Raw genomic sequence first — 15,494 nt, forward strand, 5'->3', positions numbered from 1 at the left:
AGTCTTCTGATCATCAAAAATGAATAGGTGTAATTATTAAAATTCCTTCATACCTCTGGGTTCAGGAGGAGGTATGAAGGAAGGGGGGGGCAGCCCTCAGGTGAGAGGTGTGGCCTGCAACAAGCCACTGGGAGTAGAGAGAACAGTGCAGCCTGTCATGGACAGAAGGGGCTCCCAGGACGTCAAAAGAATTTTTATAGAAATGGCTGCTTTAGCTCACACTTACTGAGCACATGAGCATTTAATTCTCCTGTCAGCCCTGTGAGGTAGGTACTACTGTCATCCTTATTTTACAGATAAGGAAATACCCCTAGAGAAGTTAAACCACTTGTCTGATGTGACACAGCTACGGTAGTGGTGGAAATGACATTCTAATTCAGGCAAGCTCAGTCTATTCATGTTTGTGTGTCAGTGTCACTTAGTAGACAGTTTTGGGGACTCACCCATATCTTATGATTTAATATTTTGTTCCTTTTTATTGCTAAGCAGTAGTTCCTTTTATGGATCCAGTCTATTTTAACCAAGGGGGAAAAGGGCCTTTTGTTACATGGGAGCCATTTTTAACTTTGTATTACCAGGACTTCCCTGGTGGCACAGTGGTTAAGAATCCACCTGCCAATGCAGGAGACACAGGTTTGATCCCTGGTCTGGGAAGATCCCACATGCCGTGGAGCAACTAAGCCCGTGTGACACAACTACTACTGAGCCTGCGCTCTAGAGCCCACGAGCCACAACTACTGAAGCCTGCACACCCTAGAGCCCGTGCTCCACAACAAGAGAAGCCACAGCAATGAGAAGCCTGCAATCGCCACAACTAGAGAAAGCCCGTACGCTGCAACAAAGACCCAATGCAGCCAAAAATAATAAATAAAATTATTTTTTTAAAAAAACTTTGTATTGTAGAAACCACATGAAAATAATACAGAGAAGGGTTAAAACATCCATCATCCAATCAGTGTGGTGAAACAGGTGTCTTTTTCCCAATCCTTTCTGTCGCTTTCTTACATTCATACATAGTTAACACTGTTCATTGCTTCTAATTATCTACTCTGTGTTAGGCGCAGTGCTTGGTCTTGAAGATTTAGAAAAAAAGAAAAGAAAGAAAAGCCACAATCCTTGCTCTCAAGTATGAATAGCTCACTTCCCAGAAGGAAGATAATAACTCTGTAAGCAGGTGATTGCACTATTGTGCTGAGTGCAGTGAGAGATTCAAGGTGAAGTCTGGAAGGAAGAAAAGTTAAACTGCCTAAATGAGTCTCCCAGGGCTTCATGAGAAACAGACCCAGGAGCCAAATCCTGATGGTTGATCAGGAGTTTGCCTGGTTGATAAGTGGGACTAGAGAACTGCTGAAGGGTTGTAAACTGCAATCTTGAACAAAGTAACGCAGAGCACAGTTCTGAGTACTTCCCATGTAGCACTTCCTTTAGACCTCACAGCAGCCTTATGAGGTACTACTAGTGTCATCCCTGTTTCACAGATGAGGGATCTAAGACGGAAACGTAAAGTAACTTCCAAGTCACACAGCTAGTGAGTAATGGAATGATTGGAACCCAGGGCAGTCTGGCTTCAGATTCTATGCTGTTAACCACTGTACTCAGAAAACCATTCTGTAGAGGAGACTCAGAATTCCAGGCAGCCATCAGGAAACTACTGGAAGAGTCCAAGCCACAAATAATTAGGGCCTAAATTAAGTTGAGAGCTAAGAAGGAAGATAATGGGACAGATAGGAGATGGGAGAACTGATAGGACTTCGTGTCCAATTCTAAGTGGGGAGGTCAGGGTGAGAAGTTAGGGGTGATGCCCAGGTTTCTTGCTTGAGTGACCAGGTGGCTAATGATACTATTAGTCAAGAAAGGAAATACAGGGTTGGGAGGGGAGATGTGTCAGGATAATAGTATTTTTTTTAACACTGTATTATATATTTTTCTCTATTCATTGTCTTAATAGTTAACATTTTTGTCAATAGACACTGTCACTTCTCACACAGTACATCAATTTTTCTTTCTTTTCCCTCTCTACTCTTCCCATTTTTTATTCCTCCACATCCTATTTCTCTGTTTTTCTACCTTATCTTTTTGTGTGACATTAACACTGTCAACGGCACTCAGAATTAAGTTATTCATCCTCATGCTCAAATTCATAATCCCACCCCTAGAGAAACACTAAACAAGCAGATGGGAGTAGTAACAAGAATTTTATCCTTTTCTCTGCGCCCCATAAAGGAACCAACAGGAGAACCCCTTGGACAGCCTGGGCCCCCATCCTCTATGTGGCCAGGAACTGTAATGGTCTGGTGCGTTATCTCTTCCTAATTCTACGTGCAGTGACATAAAGTTGGTTGCTTGAAACGGGTTACAGTGGGAATTTTTACACCACGGAAATTGGCAAAATTCTGCAAATCAGTGGGGGTGGAAACAGGTTGTTAAATATTGATCAACACACCACAGATTCAGGCTGTCACCAAGATGAAGATCCGCATATTAATCTCACACCAGACAGCACAAATCGGGGCTTCTCAACTCTGGCACATTTAGGACTCGGTCATTTTTTGTGGTGGTGGTGGCTTGTCCCGAGCATTGTAGAATTTAACAGCACCCCCAGCCTCCAGCCACTAGGTGCTACCCACTGGCGACCCTCCCTCCCCCCAGTTATGACAACCAAAAATGTCTCCAGACATGTATCCCAAGGGGCAAAATCACCCTGCATGAGAACCACTAGCAAAAATGGATTTAACTGTATAACTATCCCTCAAGAAGCCTCCAAAATTATGACATTGAAAAGATCAGTGGGGGCGGGGGGAGCAGGAATTCCCTGGCAGTCCAGTGATTAGGGGTCCACACTTTCACTGCCGAGGGCGTGGGTTCAATCCCTGGTCGGGGAAATAAGATCAGTGGGTTTCAGATTAAGCCAACTTCGTTCAAGCAGAGAGACTTGTTTGTGGGTAGTAACAGGTAACATTTATTTAACATTTACTTTGTGCCTGGCACAATTCCAAGCACTTTACACACACTAACGCATTTAATCTTCATTTATATTTCTATGAAGTAAATACTATTATTCCTATTTTACAGATAAGAAAACTGAGTCACAAAGGAGTTCAATCATTTGCTCAAGCTTTGAGTGACAAAACTGAGATTCATGCCTGGTCAGTCTGGTTTCAGAATCTGTGCCCTTATGTCTATGCTGCGGATGCCATCAGAAGTCCAGGGACTACATTACTCTGACCTCCCCATCTATGAGTTCAAGGTTTTTTCAATTCAACCAGGAGTGTTTAGGATATGGAGAATTTGAAGGTCTCCTGCTAACACTTCCTAATTGGAGGACATCACTGACAGAAATTCTTTTAACCAGTATGTTGAGAATGCTTTCCTCATTTGATTCTGATCCACATGGGAAAAGTGTCATCAAGGATGAAAATGGCACACAAGTACCTACTGCACTGCAACAAAAAACAACAGAGAGCTTTTAGTTTTATAAATAACAAAGGGAAGGAGGATTTTCTGCAACTGATTTGACATGATAGTCCTGATTTTAAATATACGCCATTGCATGAATAAAAAATTCAGTTTTCCCTTAGGTAGTATTCATGAGATATCTAAAACAAAGTCCTGAATTACATAGGTAACTCCTAAGAAAATAAACCGCACTTGTTGCATATTTTAAAATATATATGACCGGGCTTCCCTGGTGGCGCAGTGGTTGGGAGTCCACCTGCCATTGCAAGGGACGCAGGTTCATGCCCCGGTCCGGGAAGATCCCACATGCCGCGGAGCGGCTGGGCCCGTGAGCCATGGCCGCTGAGCCTGTGCGTCTGGAGCTTGTGCTCCGCAACGGAAGTGGCCACAACAGTGAGAGGCCCGCATACCGCAAAACAAAAATAAATAAATAAAATAAAATATATATGACCTAATTTTTTTAAATGAAGCCAATTCCTTAAGGTAATAGTTCTCAAAATGTAGACCAGCAGCATAGCATCACCTGGGAACTTATTAGAAATGCAAATTCTCAGGCCTCACCCCAGAATCAGAAACTCTGGGGATAAGGCCCAGCAATCAGGAGTTTCACAAACCCATCAGGTGATCGTGATGCGTGCCCAAGTTTGAGAATCACCATCTCAAGGTAGTACTGGGCATTTAAACACCACAAGAATACCTCCTAATTCCTAGTCCAAGATTTTATAAACTCTCACTGTTTGATGAAAGTAGATGTTATTTTTCTTCTTTTTTTTCAACTTTTTTTTATTGAAGTACAGTTGATTTACCATGTTGTGCCCATCTCTGCTGTACAGAAAAGGGACTCAGTTATGCACATATAGACATTCTTTTTTATATTCTTTACCACTATGGTTTATCCCAGGATACTGAATATAGTTACCTGTGCTATAGAGTAGGACCTTGTTGTGTATCCATTCTAAATGTAATAGTTTGCATCTACCAACCTCAAACTCTCAGTCCATCCCTCTCCCTCCCCCCGTCTCCCTTGGCAACCACAAGTCTGTTCTCTGTGTCTACAAGTCTGTTTCTGCTTTGTAGATAGGTTCGCTTGTGCCATATTTTAGATGCCACATATAAGTGATATCATATGGTATTTGTCAGAAAGTAGCTGTTATGATAGGATTTTTTTTAAAAGGCACTGTGCCCTTGCAAATAGAATTCTTATGGGGAAAAAAAGCGTCTTCCTGATTCTTCTCTTTATAGGCAGGCAGATTTTCTACAGTCTAGTTGATGCTTTGTCTATGAACAATGCAAATTGGAAAACACTGATAAGGTCTCTTATGTCTGTTTATTTACTTTGTGTTTTGAACAGCAGCATGAGTCAGTGAGGGGTGCTCTCTGGCTGAAGGGGGAGGGAGTCTGACAGGAGTCATTCTTTCAGGCCAGGTTCCCCAGCCTGTAACCTGTGGATGATGAGGGCAAGTGAACCGCCTGTCAGCTCACAATGGTGCTTTGGCTTCCAGAGCTGGTGTCAGGGGTAGAGAACTCCCAAAAATGAACGGAACAAACTCCAAACATACAGAATTCATGACTTGATCCCTTCTCCTCTCTCCCTCCATCCTCACTCCCACTCCTGCTTTCTGTTTCACGGAGAAATGGGAGCAATCAGAAAAGACTCTCCACCACTGCCATCACTACAACTCCCAGCCTACCTGTGCCTGCACACATATACCTTTCCTCCTCTCCTGTTCCTGAGAGGGGCCTCTGCTCCAGTGCGAGGTCAGTGCCTTTAGTACGGCGCTAGGTCCTATCCTTGCTCACCTATCGGAGGACATCTCTCTAGCAACTACCCCTCCTCTCTCCTACACATGAGTTCTTCTCTTCTAATGACTGGATCGCTCCCATCAGGCTGCAAACTGCTATAATTTACACCTTTCTTAAAAACAAAAACTAAAACACTCGGTCCCACCTTCTAATCCAGCTTCTGCCCCATTTCTCCACTCCTTTCTACAGCAAAGCTCCTCAGAAGAGTCATCTACGGCACTGTCTCATTTCTCCTCCCATTCAGCCTTGAATTCACCCCACAGGGCTCTCGTGCCCACCACTTTACCAACATGACTTACGCTCTCCATGTAACTACATCCACTAGTCAGGTCTCGGTCTTAATCTTTCTTGTTTTATCAGCTTCATTTGATACCGTTGATCGATCACTCCCCCCTCCTTGAAACATTCCCTTGTTGCTTCCAGAATGACACACTATCCTTGGGAATTCAAAGATGAATATATGATCCATGCCACCAAGTCTGTTAGGAAGACTTGGACAACACCGTCAAGAGCTTCTGGACTTCCAGAGTCTCACATAAATCCATTTGTGGCGGTACCGCCCAGACGTTTTCATGTCCAGGCACACGTAAAAAGATGATAACACCTGCCCCGTACTTCGGGATAAGGAGACAAGACCGACCCCAACAGAAGACAACCCACCTAGGCAACTCCAAGGCCTGAGGGTCACAACACGTGCTTTGAATGGCTCCAATGTATGCCTTCATGTAAAGCAACCCACCTCTGTTTTCTTGGGCTACAATGAAAATACAGTCATTTGATGGCCTTGGTCATAGACTTCTCTGTTGCATAAATGTGGTGCAAAGGCTCAGTAATTCTTATATACTCTTTTTCTTAGAATTGTAGAAGTTTAACTCCTTCAGTTCAAGGCCTGTTGTATATCCCTCTTACATGCCCTGCAGCACCTAGCACAGTGGAGAACACAGAACATATTTTTTAAAATATGTCAGAATAAAATTCTGTGCCAGATACTATTGCTTCAGCAACATTGTCTTTTTTTTTTCTTTTATGTGAAAGCAGGTTTATTTAGAGAGATACACATCCCATAGGCAGATGCAGTCTGTCTCAGGAGGCGAGAGTGGCCGAGAAGTCCTTTCTTAATCGCCATACATTTTTGGACAGCATTCTGTTCTATCAGTCAAAGGTTAGATAGATCTTACTTGAAAGTAGAAACCAAAAAAGACAAGTCCAGAACCTCCCTTACTCACATACTGTGTCACTGGAAGTTCTTCCTGATATCTAACCCGATGGTACCATGAGTCTAAGCTTACTTTCTATGATTTAGCCTTGAAAATAAAGGAGAGGAGGAGCTGCACATGAATAGTCTGCATAACAACACAAGCTGGTGATGATGGTGTCCTGATATCACTGGATTGTAGATGCTGTTAACGGTTTCCACTGTGGTTGCTATGGAAACAGTGAAGAGTGGTTTGAGCATAAAGCTTCTCAGAGAAAAGCAAAGCCCCAGAAGTCATCAAGTCCACTCCACAAGGAAAGGAATTCATTTGGTACACAGTGTTACCTTTTTCGGTTTTTATGTTGTTTTGCTCCATTTGTAATTTGACAACAAAGAAGCAAGAAGCAATCTACCAAGGTTGGGAACAAGGACACTTTTATTACTCTGAGATTCTTGTTTTCTGTTCAGTAGTGGAAAATAAACCAGGGATGATTATCTGTTCTCTGCTGATGCAGGCACCCTAGAAATAAACATATTCTAGACACTATGGTGAAAAATGGAAACTTTTAAAGTTTGAGTGACCAAATAAGAACTCAGAAGAATTCTCACTCCTCCCCATAACCACTTCTATTTCATTTGCCTCCATAACACACACAAAAACATTGAGTTTCCCCTCCATAAATACAATCTTTCAGTCAAAAACATTTTAATGATTCATAAAGTTTATTATGGAAGACTAAGATGCCTGAAACTCAGTTTTCACCCTCAACTATCATCCAGCTATCAGAACAAAAAGAAATCAATCCTCAGTCATGGAACCTACCTCATGTCCCAGATGCCTTTGTCTGTGGAAAGTCTGTCCATTCCCAGCAGTTTAGGAATCAGGAAAATCACTCTCAAAAATGAAGCAGGGGAAAAAAAGGAAAGAATAGAGGGAAGCAAAGCTGGAAAGGAAATACGTATTAATTTCAAATAAGAAGAACTAACTGTCCTTGTGATTAATTTTTTTTTTTTTTTTTTTTTTTTGCGGCGCGGCACGTGGGATGTTAGTTTCCCCATCAGGGATCGAACCCACACCCCCTGCATTGGAAGTGCGGAGTCTTAACCACTGGACCACCAGGGAAGTCCCTCAACTGTCCTTGGAAGGCAGAGGGGGATCCGAATTGTTACTGAACATTTCAGTTGGTTTCAACAGCACATTGTAAGCTATGGTTCCCCTTTTCTAAGAAGTTCAGAAATTACCCCCAGCCTTGCTATTTAAAGTATGGCTCAGCAGCATTGAGAGGTTTTGAGAAATGTGGAATTGCAAGCCCTGCCCTTCTGCAATTTAACAAGATCCTCCAGGTAATTCATGAGCATTTTGAGAAGCACTGATCCTGGTCATCCTTCAGTTCTAATGTGCTCTGAGGTGATGCCGACACTGCCCCTCTATCAACCGCACCTTGAGTAGCAAGGATCTAGAGAAGGCACTGGCTTTCCACCCTGGCTGCAAGTGAGAATCACCTGAGGAATTTCAAAACAACATGAGCCTGAGTCTCTCCTACATAGATTCGGAATTAACAGGTCTGGGGTGGGGCCCAGACATTAGGATTTTTCAAAAGCTCCCAGATGACTCTAACAAGTGGCCAGTGGTGAGATCCATTTACCTAGACTAACTCTTCATTTTTTAATAATTAAAACCCCAAACTGCCATTAGAATAGGACTTGGTGGTTTCCCTACTTTATCTCATTTGGGAGTCCTCAAAACAACTCTGTAAGGTAGATACAGCAGATATTGTTACACCTGTTTAACAGATAAGAAAATTAGCTGAGAGCTGCTTTCACGACACTAACTTAGGGCGCAGCTAAATAACTGCTATTTCCCTGGTTGAGAATAGCGGGAAAGTTGAGGTCTAAAGTTAATACAACATCCAGTGTTTTCCACTGTGAGTCTATAGGAAAAACCTGAACTCATTTTCAAGGATAAATCACCAATGCCAATCTCTTAATTTTATATGTGAGGAAACTGAGGCCCAGAAATTTGTCTCAAACCACAAATTTTAGCTGAAATGAGAACTCAGATCTCCACGCTCCTAGTTCAGTATGTTTCCCAGTAAATTGCATTTCCCAAGCATGATCCATCTTGTGGGATTCCACAAGATACTAACAGATGTTCCACTGAAAAAGGTTAGATATGCTAAGCCATATGTGGGTTAAAACAAATTCAATAGTGTCCTTGACCTCACGACTTCTCGGCCTTCACTGGGCTCATGTGTCCTCCAAGTCTCTGAGAGCTTTATGTAATATATGGCATTTCCAGAACTTATTTGACTATGGAACCACTTTTTTTTAGTCAAGAATCTGGAAATAGTCCTATTCAAATAAGCAGACCTTGAGGAGGACTGTAGGCTACTCTGCTTGAGGGGTTGGAAACAAGGTTATGCCCTCAGAATTACGGCACCAACTATAATAACTAAAGGGAAAAGTATCATTAGCACCACAAGACATCTAAAACAGTCAGCTCAAGGCTGCAAAAGTATGGCCTCATCATTTTATTCCACGTTGTCCCTTAATAGACCGTGCCTCAGACCCATTCCCCCAATAGGAAGTCATTGTGATGTCCTTCTTGCTGGTTTGCTACTTTGTAATGAGCAAATCCCTGTGTCAGGCACTAGGCAAAGCACTTACCCGGATAATCTTGTTTAATCTTTAAAACAATCCTATGAGGTAAGGACTCTTAGTATCCCTACTTTAAAGTTTAAAAATCTGAGACTTAAAAGAGGTTAAGTAGCATGTCCAAAGTCATACAGTAAGTAGTGGAACTAGGTTTTGAACCTGAAGCTGCCCAATGCCAGATTCAGTTATGTGATTATGACATGATGTTGCCACTATAAATGATCTTCTTTTCCACTTATCAGAGTGTATTCCATTTATCAGAGAGAGACAGAGACAGAGAGATAGAGACAGAGAGAGAGCTTTTGGAGAAATGTTTAAGGACTGTGAGGGCTAACAAGTCTGCAGTGTGCAGCGCAGGCCAGCAGGCTGGAAATCCCAGCTGGAGTCAACGCTGTAGTCTTGAGTCTGAAGGCAATCTGGAGGCAGAATTCCTTCTGGGGACCTCAGTCCTTTCCCTTAAGGATTTCAACCGATTGGACGAGTCCCACCCACGTTATGGAGGACAATCTGCTTTACCCAAAGTCTACTGATTCAAATGTTATCACATCTACAAAATGCCTTCACGGCAACACCTAGACTCAGGTGTTAGACCAACAGCTGGGTACTGTAGCCTGGCCAAGTTGACACTTAAAATTAACCATCACACTATGTAATAAACAAAAATTTTTAAAAATGTAGGTATCCTAGATTGCATAGTCCAACTTCCTTATTTTGCAAATGAGAAAACAGATCAGAAAGGATAGGCACCCAGTGATACACATGCGTTCACAGGAGAACATGCACACCCACATTCGCAGAACCTTTCATAAGTTGCTCACTACCTTCTAATACAATTAAGTGGAAAAATTAAATCCCTCCAAAACACCATTTATTTTTATTTTGAAGACTTGATTAGAAAATTCAGCAAACAGTCCATTTTATTACTTCTCTCCAGGCTAATGCTCCCACATGCTGGATGTGGGGACTACTTTCAGAGCAGATGGGGAGTCTGGAAATAGCTGACACTTTTCTCCCCAAAAGCGGACTTACTCTCAAGTTCATTCCTGTCCCTCCTACTCACCCCCTCAACCTCTCCAGTCTCACCTGTCACTTCTCAGGCTTCCTCCAACTTGATGCCTCCTTTTGCCTCTGGGCTTGCAAACATGCTCTTCTGTCTGCGGCACTCTTTCCTCAACCCCCTACCCCTCCACACACACACACCCCTTTTGCCTGGTTAAAGCCCAGTCATGCTAAGTCTCAGCTGAAACATCTTTTCCTCAGGTAATGCCCCTGCCCCTACCAGACCGGGTTAGATGTCCTTCCCATGCACCCCTATGGCATGCAGTACCAACCCCTGATATGTACTGTTTATTTATCTATATCCCCACTAATGGTATCCCCAGCATGGTATCCCCAATGTTAGAGTGTATCACATAAAAGACATTCAATAAATGTTTATTGGGGGAAGGAAGAAAAGAAGGAATGAAGGAAAAAGGAAGGGATTTCTGTAGGGCCTATCTTGCACTGTATGACTGAGATCTGACTATTAGAAACAGTCTGTGATGAAATTTGCCCAGGGAACTGCAGGGGGTAGAGCAAATTTGGTCATTTCAGGTGCTAGGGAGTCTCTATCAAGTGACCTGGCATCCTGGGGTTTTGTTTTGCCGTCATTTGGACATTGATATCACCAGGGAGTTATCGGTGTAAAGTAACAAGAAGCTGAACCAGGGTGGTAGCAGCAGGAATGGAAAGGGACCCATAAAGGGATGTTTCATGGCTAATTTGGACTGCATTCGTTGGGATGTGAAGGAGAAGGGTGCAAGATCAGGAAGCTGGGAGAATCTGATTTCTGGTACAAGACAATATCATCAATTCCATACTGAATTGGAGGTATTAGGAAAGCATCTAAAAACACAGCTGAAAATATAAAACAAAGCCAAGAAGATCTACAGTCCTTCACAAATTATTTATATCAATTCCTGTTATCAGAGAAGTGTCAAAACTAGCCGGTAGGCAGAACCGGTATTGTCTATACGATGTGCTTTGAGAGTCATCAAAAAGACTCTTCTCCTTCACGATCTATCATCATGTCAAGGTACCTGAAATGTAATTAAAATGGTACTTTTCGTATATCACCACATATAATTTGTATGCACATATTATATCTCTGGAAGGAAAGATAAGTCATGGTAACAGTGGTTACCTCTGGAAAAGGGGGATTAGGAGATTGGAGGTCAGAGGTGGGAGGGAAACCTATCTTTTACCATTTACACTTTTGTACCCACTGAAGCTTTTTATCATGTACATAAATCTTTAATGTAGAAAAGAAAATTTTTTATTTTATTTTTAAAAGTTGGAATTTGTCAATGGGCTGTTGGTTAAATAAATTATAGTACATCCATTAAGTGGGATAATGTACAGTCATTAAAATGAAAACAAGACAGCTTTGATCCAAAAGATGTACTGATCCAAAGATGTCCAAGATGATTAGTTAAGTAAAAAACAAAATTTAGAGTGTAAACATTAAAAATCCACCCATTAGAAAAAAATGTGTTTAAATACCTGTTAGCATGTATATGCATAGGGAAAAGCTGTCAAAATACACCTGTTAGCATTGATTACCCTGGCAAGATGGAATTAGAAGATACTTTCGCTTTCTAAGTTATATATTTTGACATTGTTTGAACTTTTACAAGGAGCATATTACTTTATAATCAGAAAAAAAGATAATTTAAAACATTTGTGACAACGCAAATAGCCCCAAAATGGAGGGAGGGTCATCATCTTCAGCAGCTGGGGCAACTTTTAAACCCTCTAGATGAAAACAAGGTACTCGTGGGGAGTGTGTGCCTTAAGTCAGGGAGAAGTGCTGTAATACAGCCTTGGCTCACAACAGTGCCTCAGTAATATTTAATAACTGAATTTATAATTAAACTCAATAAAGTTGGACTATAAAGTAGATACAACTTGTCTTTTTCCCAAGTGAATGACAAAATAGATACTTATCACCAGGAGCTTAAAAAACAGAGGATCTGGGGCTTCCCTGGTGGCGCAGTGGTTGAGAGTCCGCCTGCCAATGCAAGGGACACGGGTTCGTGCCCCAGTCCGGGAAGATCCCACATGCCGCGGAGCGGCTGGGCCCTTGAGCCATGGCCACTGAGCCTGTGCTCCGCAACGGGAGAGGCCACAAAAATGAGAGGCTCAGCGTACCGCAAAAAAAAAAAAAAAAAAAAAAAAAAACAGAGGGTCTGACCTCAAGGCCATAGTCTAAGATAACTTAACATCACCTGTTTTCCCCTCTTCCCTGCTTTCCAACAATCTGATTCTTTTCTTTTTGTTTGCCCTTGTCATCTTCCCAGCCCTTTTTTTAAAATTGCCCATTAGAACCACAAGAGGGCAGCAGCCTCATGCACAAGAAAGGCTCTCAGGCATTGGTAATCATAAAAAGCAAAGGGAGGAGATGCCTTTATAAAAAGTGTTATCAAAACTTTAGAGATTTCAGCATCTTGCTCTGAATAGATGTGGAACCACATTTAATGTTCTGTTAGAAATTATAAACAATGAGTGGAAAAGAAATTCATGCTGGTGAGTGGAGCTAATGTATTTCCCTCTCTTCCAGAAACTGGCAAGAGAAATGAGATAGAAAAGAGAACAGTCTAGAACCTAAGACTTACTCCTAATGTAAACTCTTGCACCAGGATGGAAGGGGAATCTTACCACAATGCCACTACCGTCAATGGCACCCCAGTGAATCACCAGCCTTTGGAACGCCACAGGTTGTGGGAAGTCATCACCATCGCAGCTGTGACAGCTGTGGTGAGCCTGATCACCGTCGTGGGCAACGTCTTAGTCATGATCTCTTTCAAAGTCAACAGCCAGCTGAAGACAGTTAATAACTATTACCTGCTCAGCTTAGCCTGTGCAGACCTCATCATTGGGATCTTCTCCATGAACCTCTACACCACGTACATCCTCATGGGACACTGGGCTCTCGGGAGTCTGGCTTGTGACCTTTGGCTCGCACTGGACTACGTGGCCAGCAATGCTTCTGTCATGAACCTTCTGGTGATCAGTTTTGACCGATACTTTTCTATCACAAGACCCCTGACGTATCGGGCCAAGCGTACCCCAAAGAGGGCCGGCATCATGATTGGCTTGGCCTGGCTGATCTCCTTCATCCTCTGGGCCCCAGCGATCCTCTGCTGGCAGTACTTGGTTGGGGAGCGGACGGTCCCACCAGATGAGTGCCAGATCCAGTTCCTCTCGGAGCCCACCATCACTTTTGGCACTGCCATCGCTGCTTTCTACATCCCTGTTTCTGTGATGACAATCCTCTACTGCCGGATCTACCGGGAAACAGAGAAGCGAACCAAGGACCTGGCCGACCTCCAGGGCTCTGACTGCGTGGCTGAAACTGAGAAGAGAAAGCCAGCTCACGAGGCTCTGCTCACGTCCTGCTTTAGCTGCTGCCCCCAGCCCACACTGGCCCAGAGGGAAAGGAACCAAGCCTCCTGGCCATCCTCCTGCAGGAGCACCTCCGTCACTGGGAAGCCATCCCGAGCCACTGGCCTGAGCACTGAGTGGGGCAAAGCTCAGCAGCTGACCACCTGTAGCAGCTACCCCTCCTCAGAAGATGAAGACAAGCCCACCACTGACCCTGTCTTTCAAGTGGTCTACAAGAGTCAGGCCAAGGAAAGCCCAAGGGAAGAATTCAGTGCTGAAGAGGTCAAGGAAACTTTTGTGAACGCTCAAACTGAAAAAAATGACTATGACAGCCAAAAATACTTCCTGTCTCCAGCTGCTGCTCATCGACCCAAGAGTCAGAAGGGCATGGCCTATAAGTTCCGACTGGTGGTGAAAGCTGATGGGACCCAGGATACCAACAACGGCTGTCGCAAGGTGAAAATCATGCCCTGCTCCTTCCCGGTGTCCAAGGACCCTTCAACGAAAGGCCTTGATCCCAACCTCAGCCATCAGATGACCAAACGAAAGAGGATGGTCCTCGTCAAAGAGAGGAAAGCAGCCCAGACCCTGAGTGCAATTCTCCTGGCTTTCATCGTCACGTGGACCCCTTACAACATCATGGTCCTGGTTTCCACCTTCTGCGACAAGTGTGTCCCAGTCACCCTGTGGCACTTGGGCTACTGGCTATGTTATGTCAATAGCACTGTCAACCCCATTTGCTATGCCCTCTGCAACAGAACCTTCAGGAAGACCTTTAAGATGCTGCTTCTCTGCCGATGGAAAAAGAAAAAAGTGGAAGAGAAATTGTACTGGCAGGGGAACAGCAAGCTCCCCTGAAAAGTAACGACTCCCCTCAAAAGAATGACCAAGGTCAAGGTCCTCTGAGGACGGGTGAGCTGATTCTGCTTTACTTTTCAAAAAGACCTTTTGAGTCCCTGAGGACATGGAAAGCCTCGAGGTCCGTCGCCAGAAGGAAAGAGTCACAGCTGCCACAGTTACTGCCATATTGAATGATTCTTATCCATGACCAGGGTCGCCTGATGCTGCTGGAGTGTTTGCCACCAAAGTAAAGAGACAGACTCATGACCCTTCACAGGAGGAGGAGCAGTTGGTCACAGCAAACAACAACTGAGGGAGCTCCTGTCCAACCTTCTGTGGGCAACAGCAGGACCGGTGGAAACCTGTCACAGAGTTTTGTGCAGTATGTATGTGTCTGTGAAGTTGTCTCATTTCAGTGAGAACGAGGAGAATGTAAGTCAGTGTCACCTGTTAACAAGAGTGATATTCAACTGGCTTCTAAGATTCTATTTCTTTATGAACTGATCAGTATTTATTATGCAGCTATTATGTGTTCTGTACTGTGGTATGTTTTCCTGTCCCTACATCTGAGCAAAGCTCTTGCTCTTCCTTTTCACAACTGATGCCAATTCCTGGAACCCACTGAGGCCAGGCTGGTCCCCACAGAACCACCCTTCCTCTCAAGAGTCCTGGGTCTGAAAGGACACTGGAACCTGATCACACCCAGTCCTACAGAGAAGCCTCTATTCTGTTAATAAAGGTGATCAGGTCTCCACAGTCATTTATTTTGTTTTTACCAGTGGGGATTTTTTTCCATTTATGTAAACAAATATTATGTATTATAGTTTGTGCCCTTTGAACCCATTTATTTATGCTCTGTCCTCAGGAAGACTAATTGTATGACAGCTCTTCACTGGGTAAAGACCTTCTCCAGTCTGTTTAATCATGGTTCTCTTAAATTATTTTCAGAGGTCTTACTTTCTAATCTCTTCACAAGGCAAACCTGAGGCAAAATGTGCAAAACAAATCTGGTTTCGCTCCATGCTTTTGAACTTCTTCCAGGCCCTTTTGCAGGCCCTCATCCAGACCCTCAATTCACACCCAGGCACAAGCAGGTCACTTTGCTGTCTCCAGCCAGAAATGC

The 15,494-nt window shown here is 43.5% G+C and overlaps 1 protein-coding gene across 1 annotated transcript; it reads left to right on the forward strand.

Moving 5' to 3' along the window:
* The first annotated feature begins 12,787 nt into the window (after positions 1-12,787).
* Positions 12,788-14,389, forward strand: CHRM5 (cholinergic receptor muscarinic 5). Its single transcript, XM_030844234.2, has one exon. It carries the CDS (start codon positions 12,788-12,790, stop codon positions 14,387-14,389), a length of 1,602 nt encoding a protein of 533 aa, XP_030700094.1.
* The last annotated feature ends 1,105 nt before the right edge of the window (positions 14,390-15,494 follow it).

This window comes from Globicephala melas, chromosome 2, assembly GCF_963455315.2.
Source record: "Globicephala melas chromosome 2, mGloMel1.2, whole genome shotgun sequence".
Lineage (NCBI taxonomy): Eukaryota > Metazoa > Chordata > Mammalia > Artiodactyla > Delphinidae > Globicephala > Globicephala melas.

Excerpts from the sequence above, each read along its gene's own strand:
- CHRM5 (XM_030844234.2), top strand. The coding sequence starts at position 12,788 with ATGGAAGGGGAATCTTACCACAATGCCACTACCGTCAATGGCACCCCA.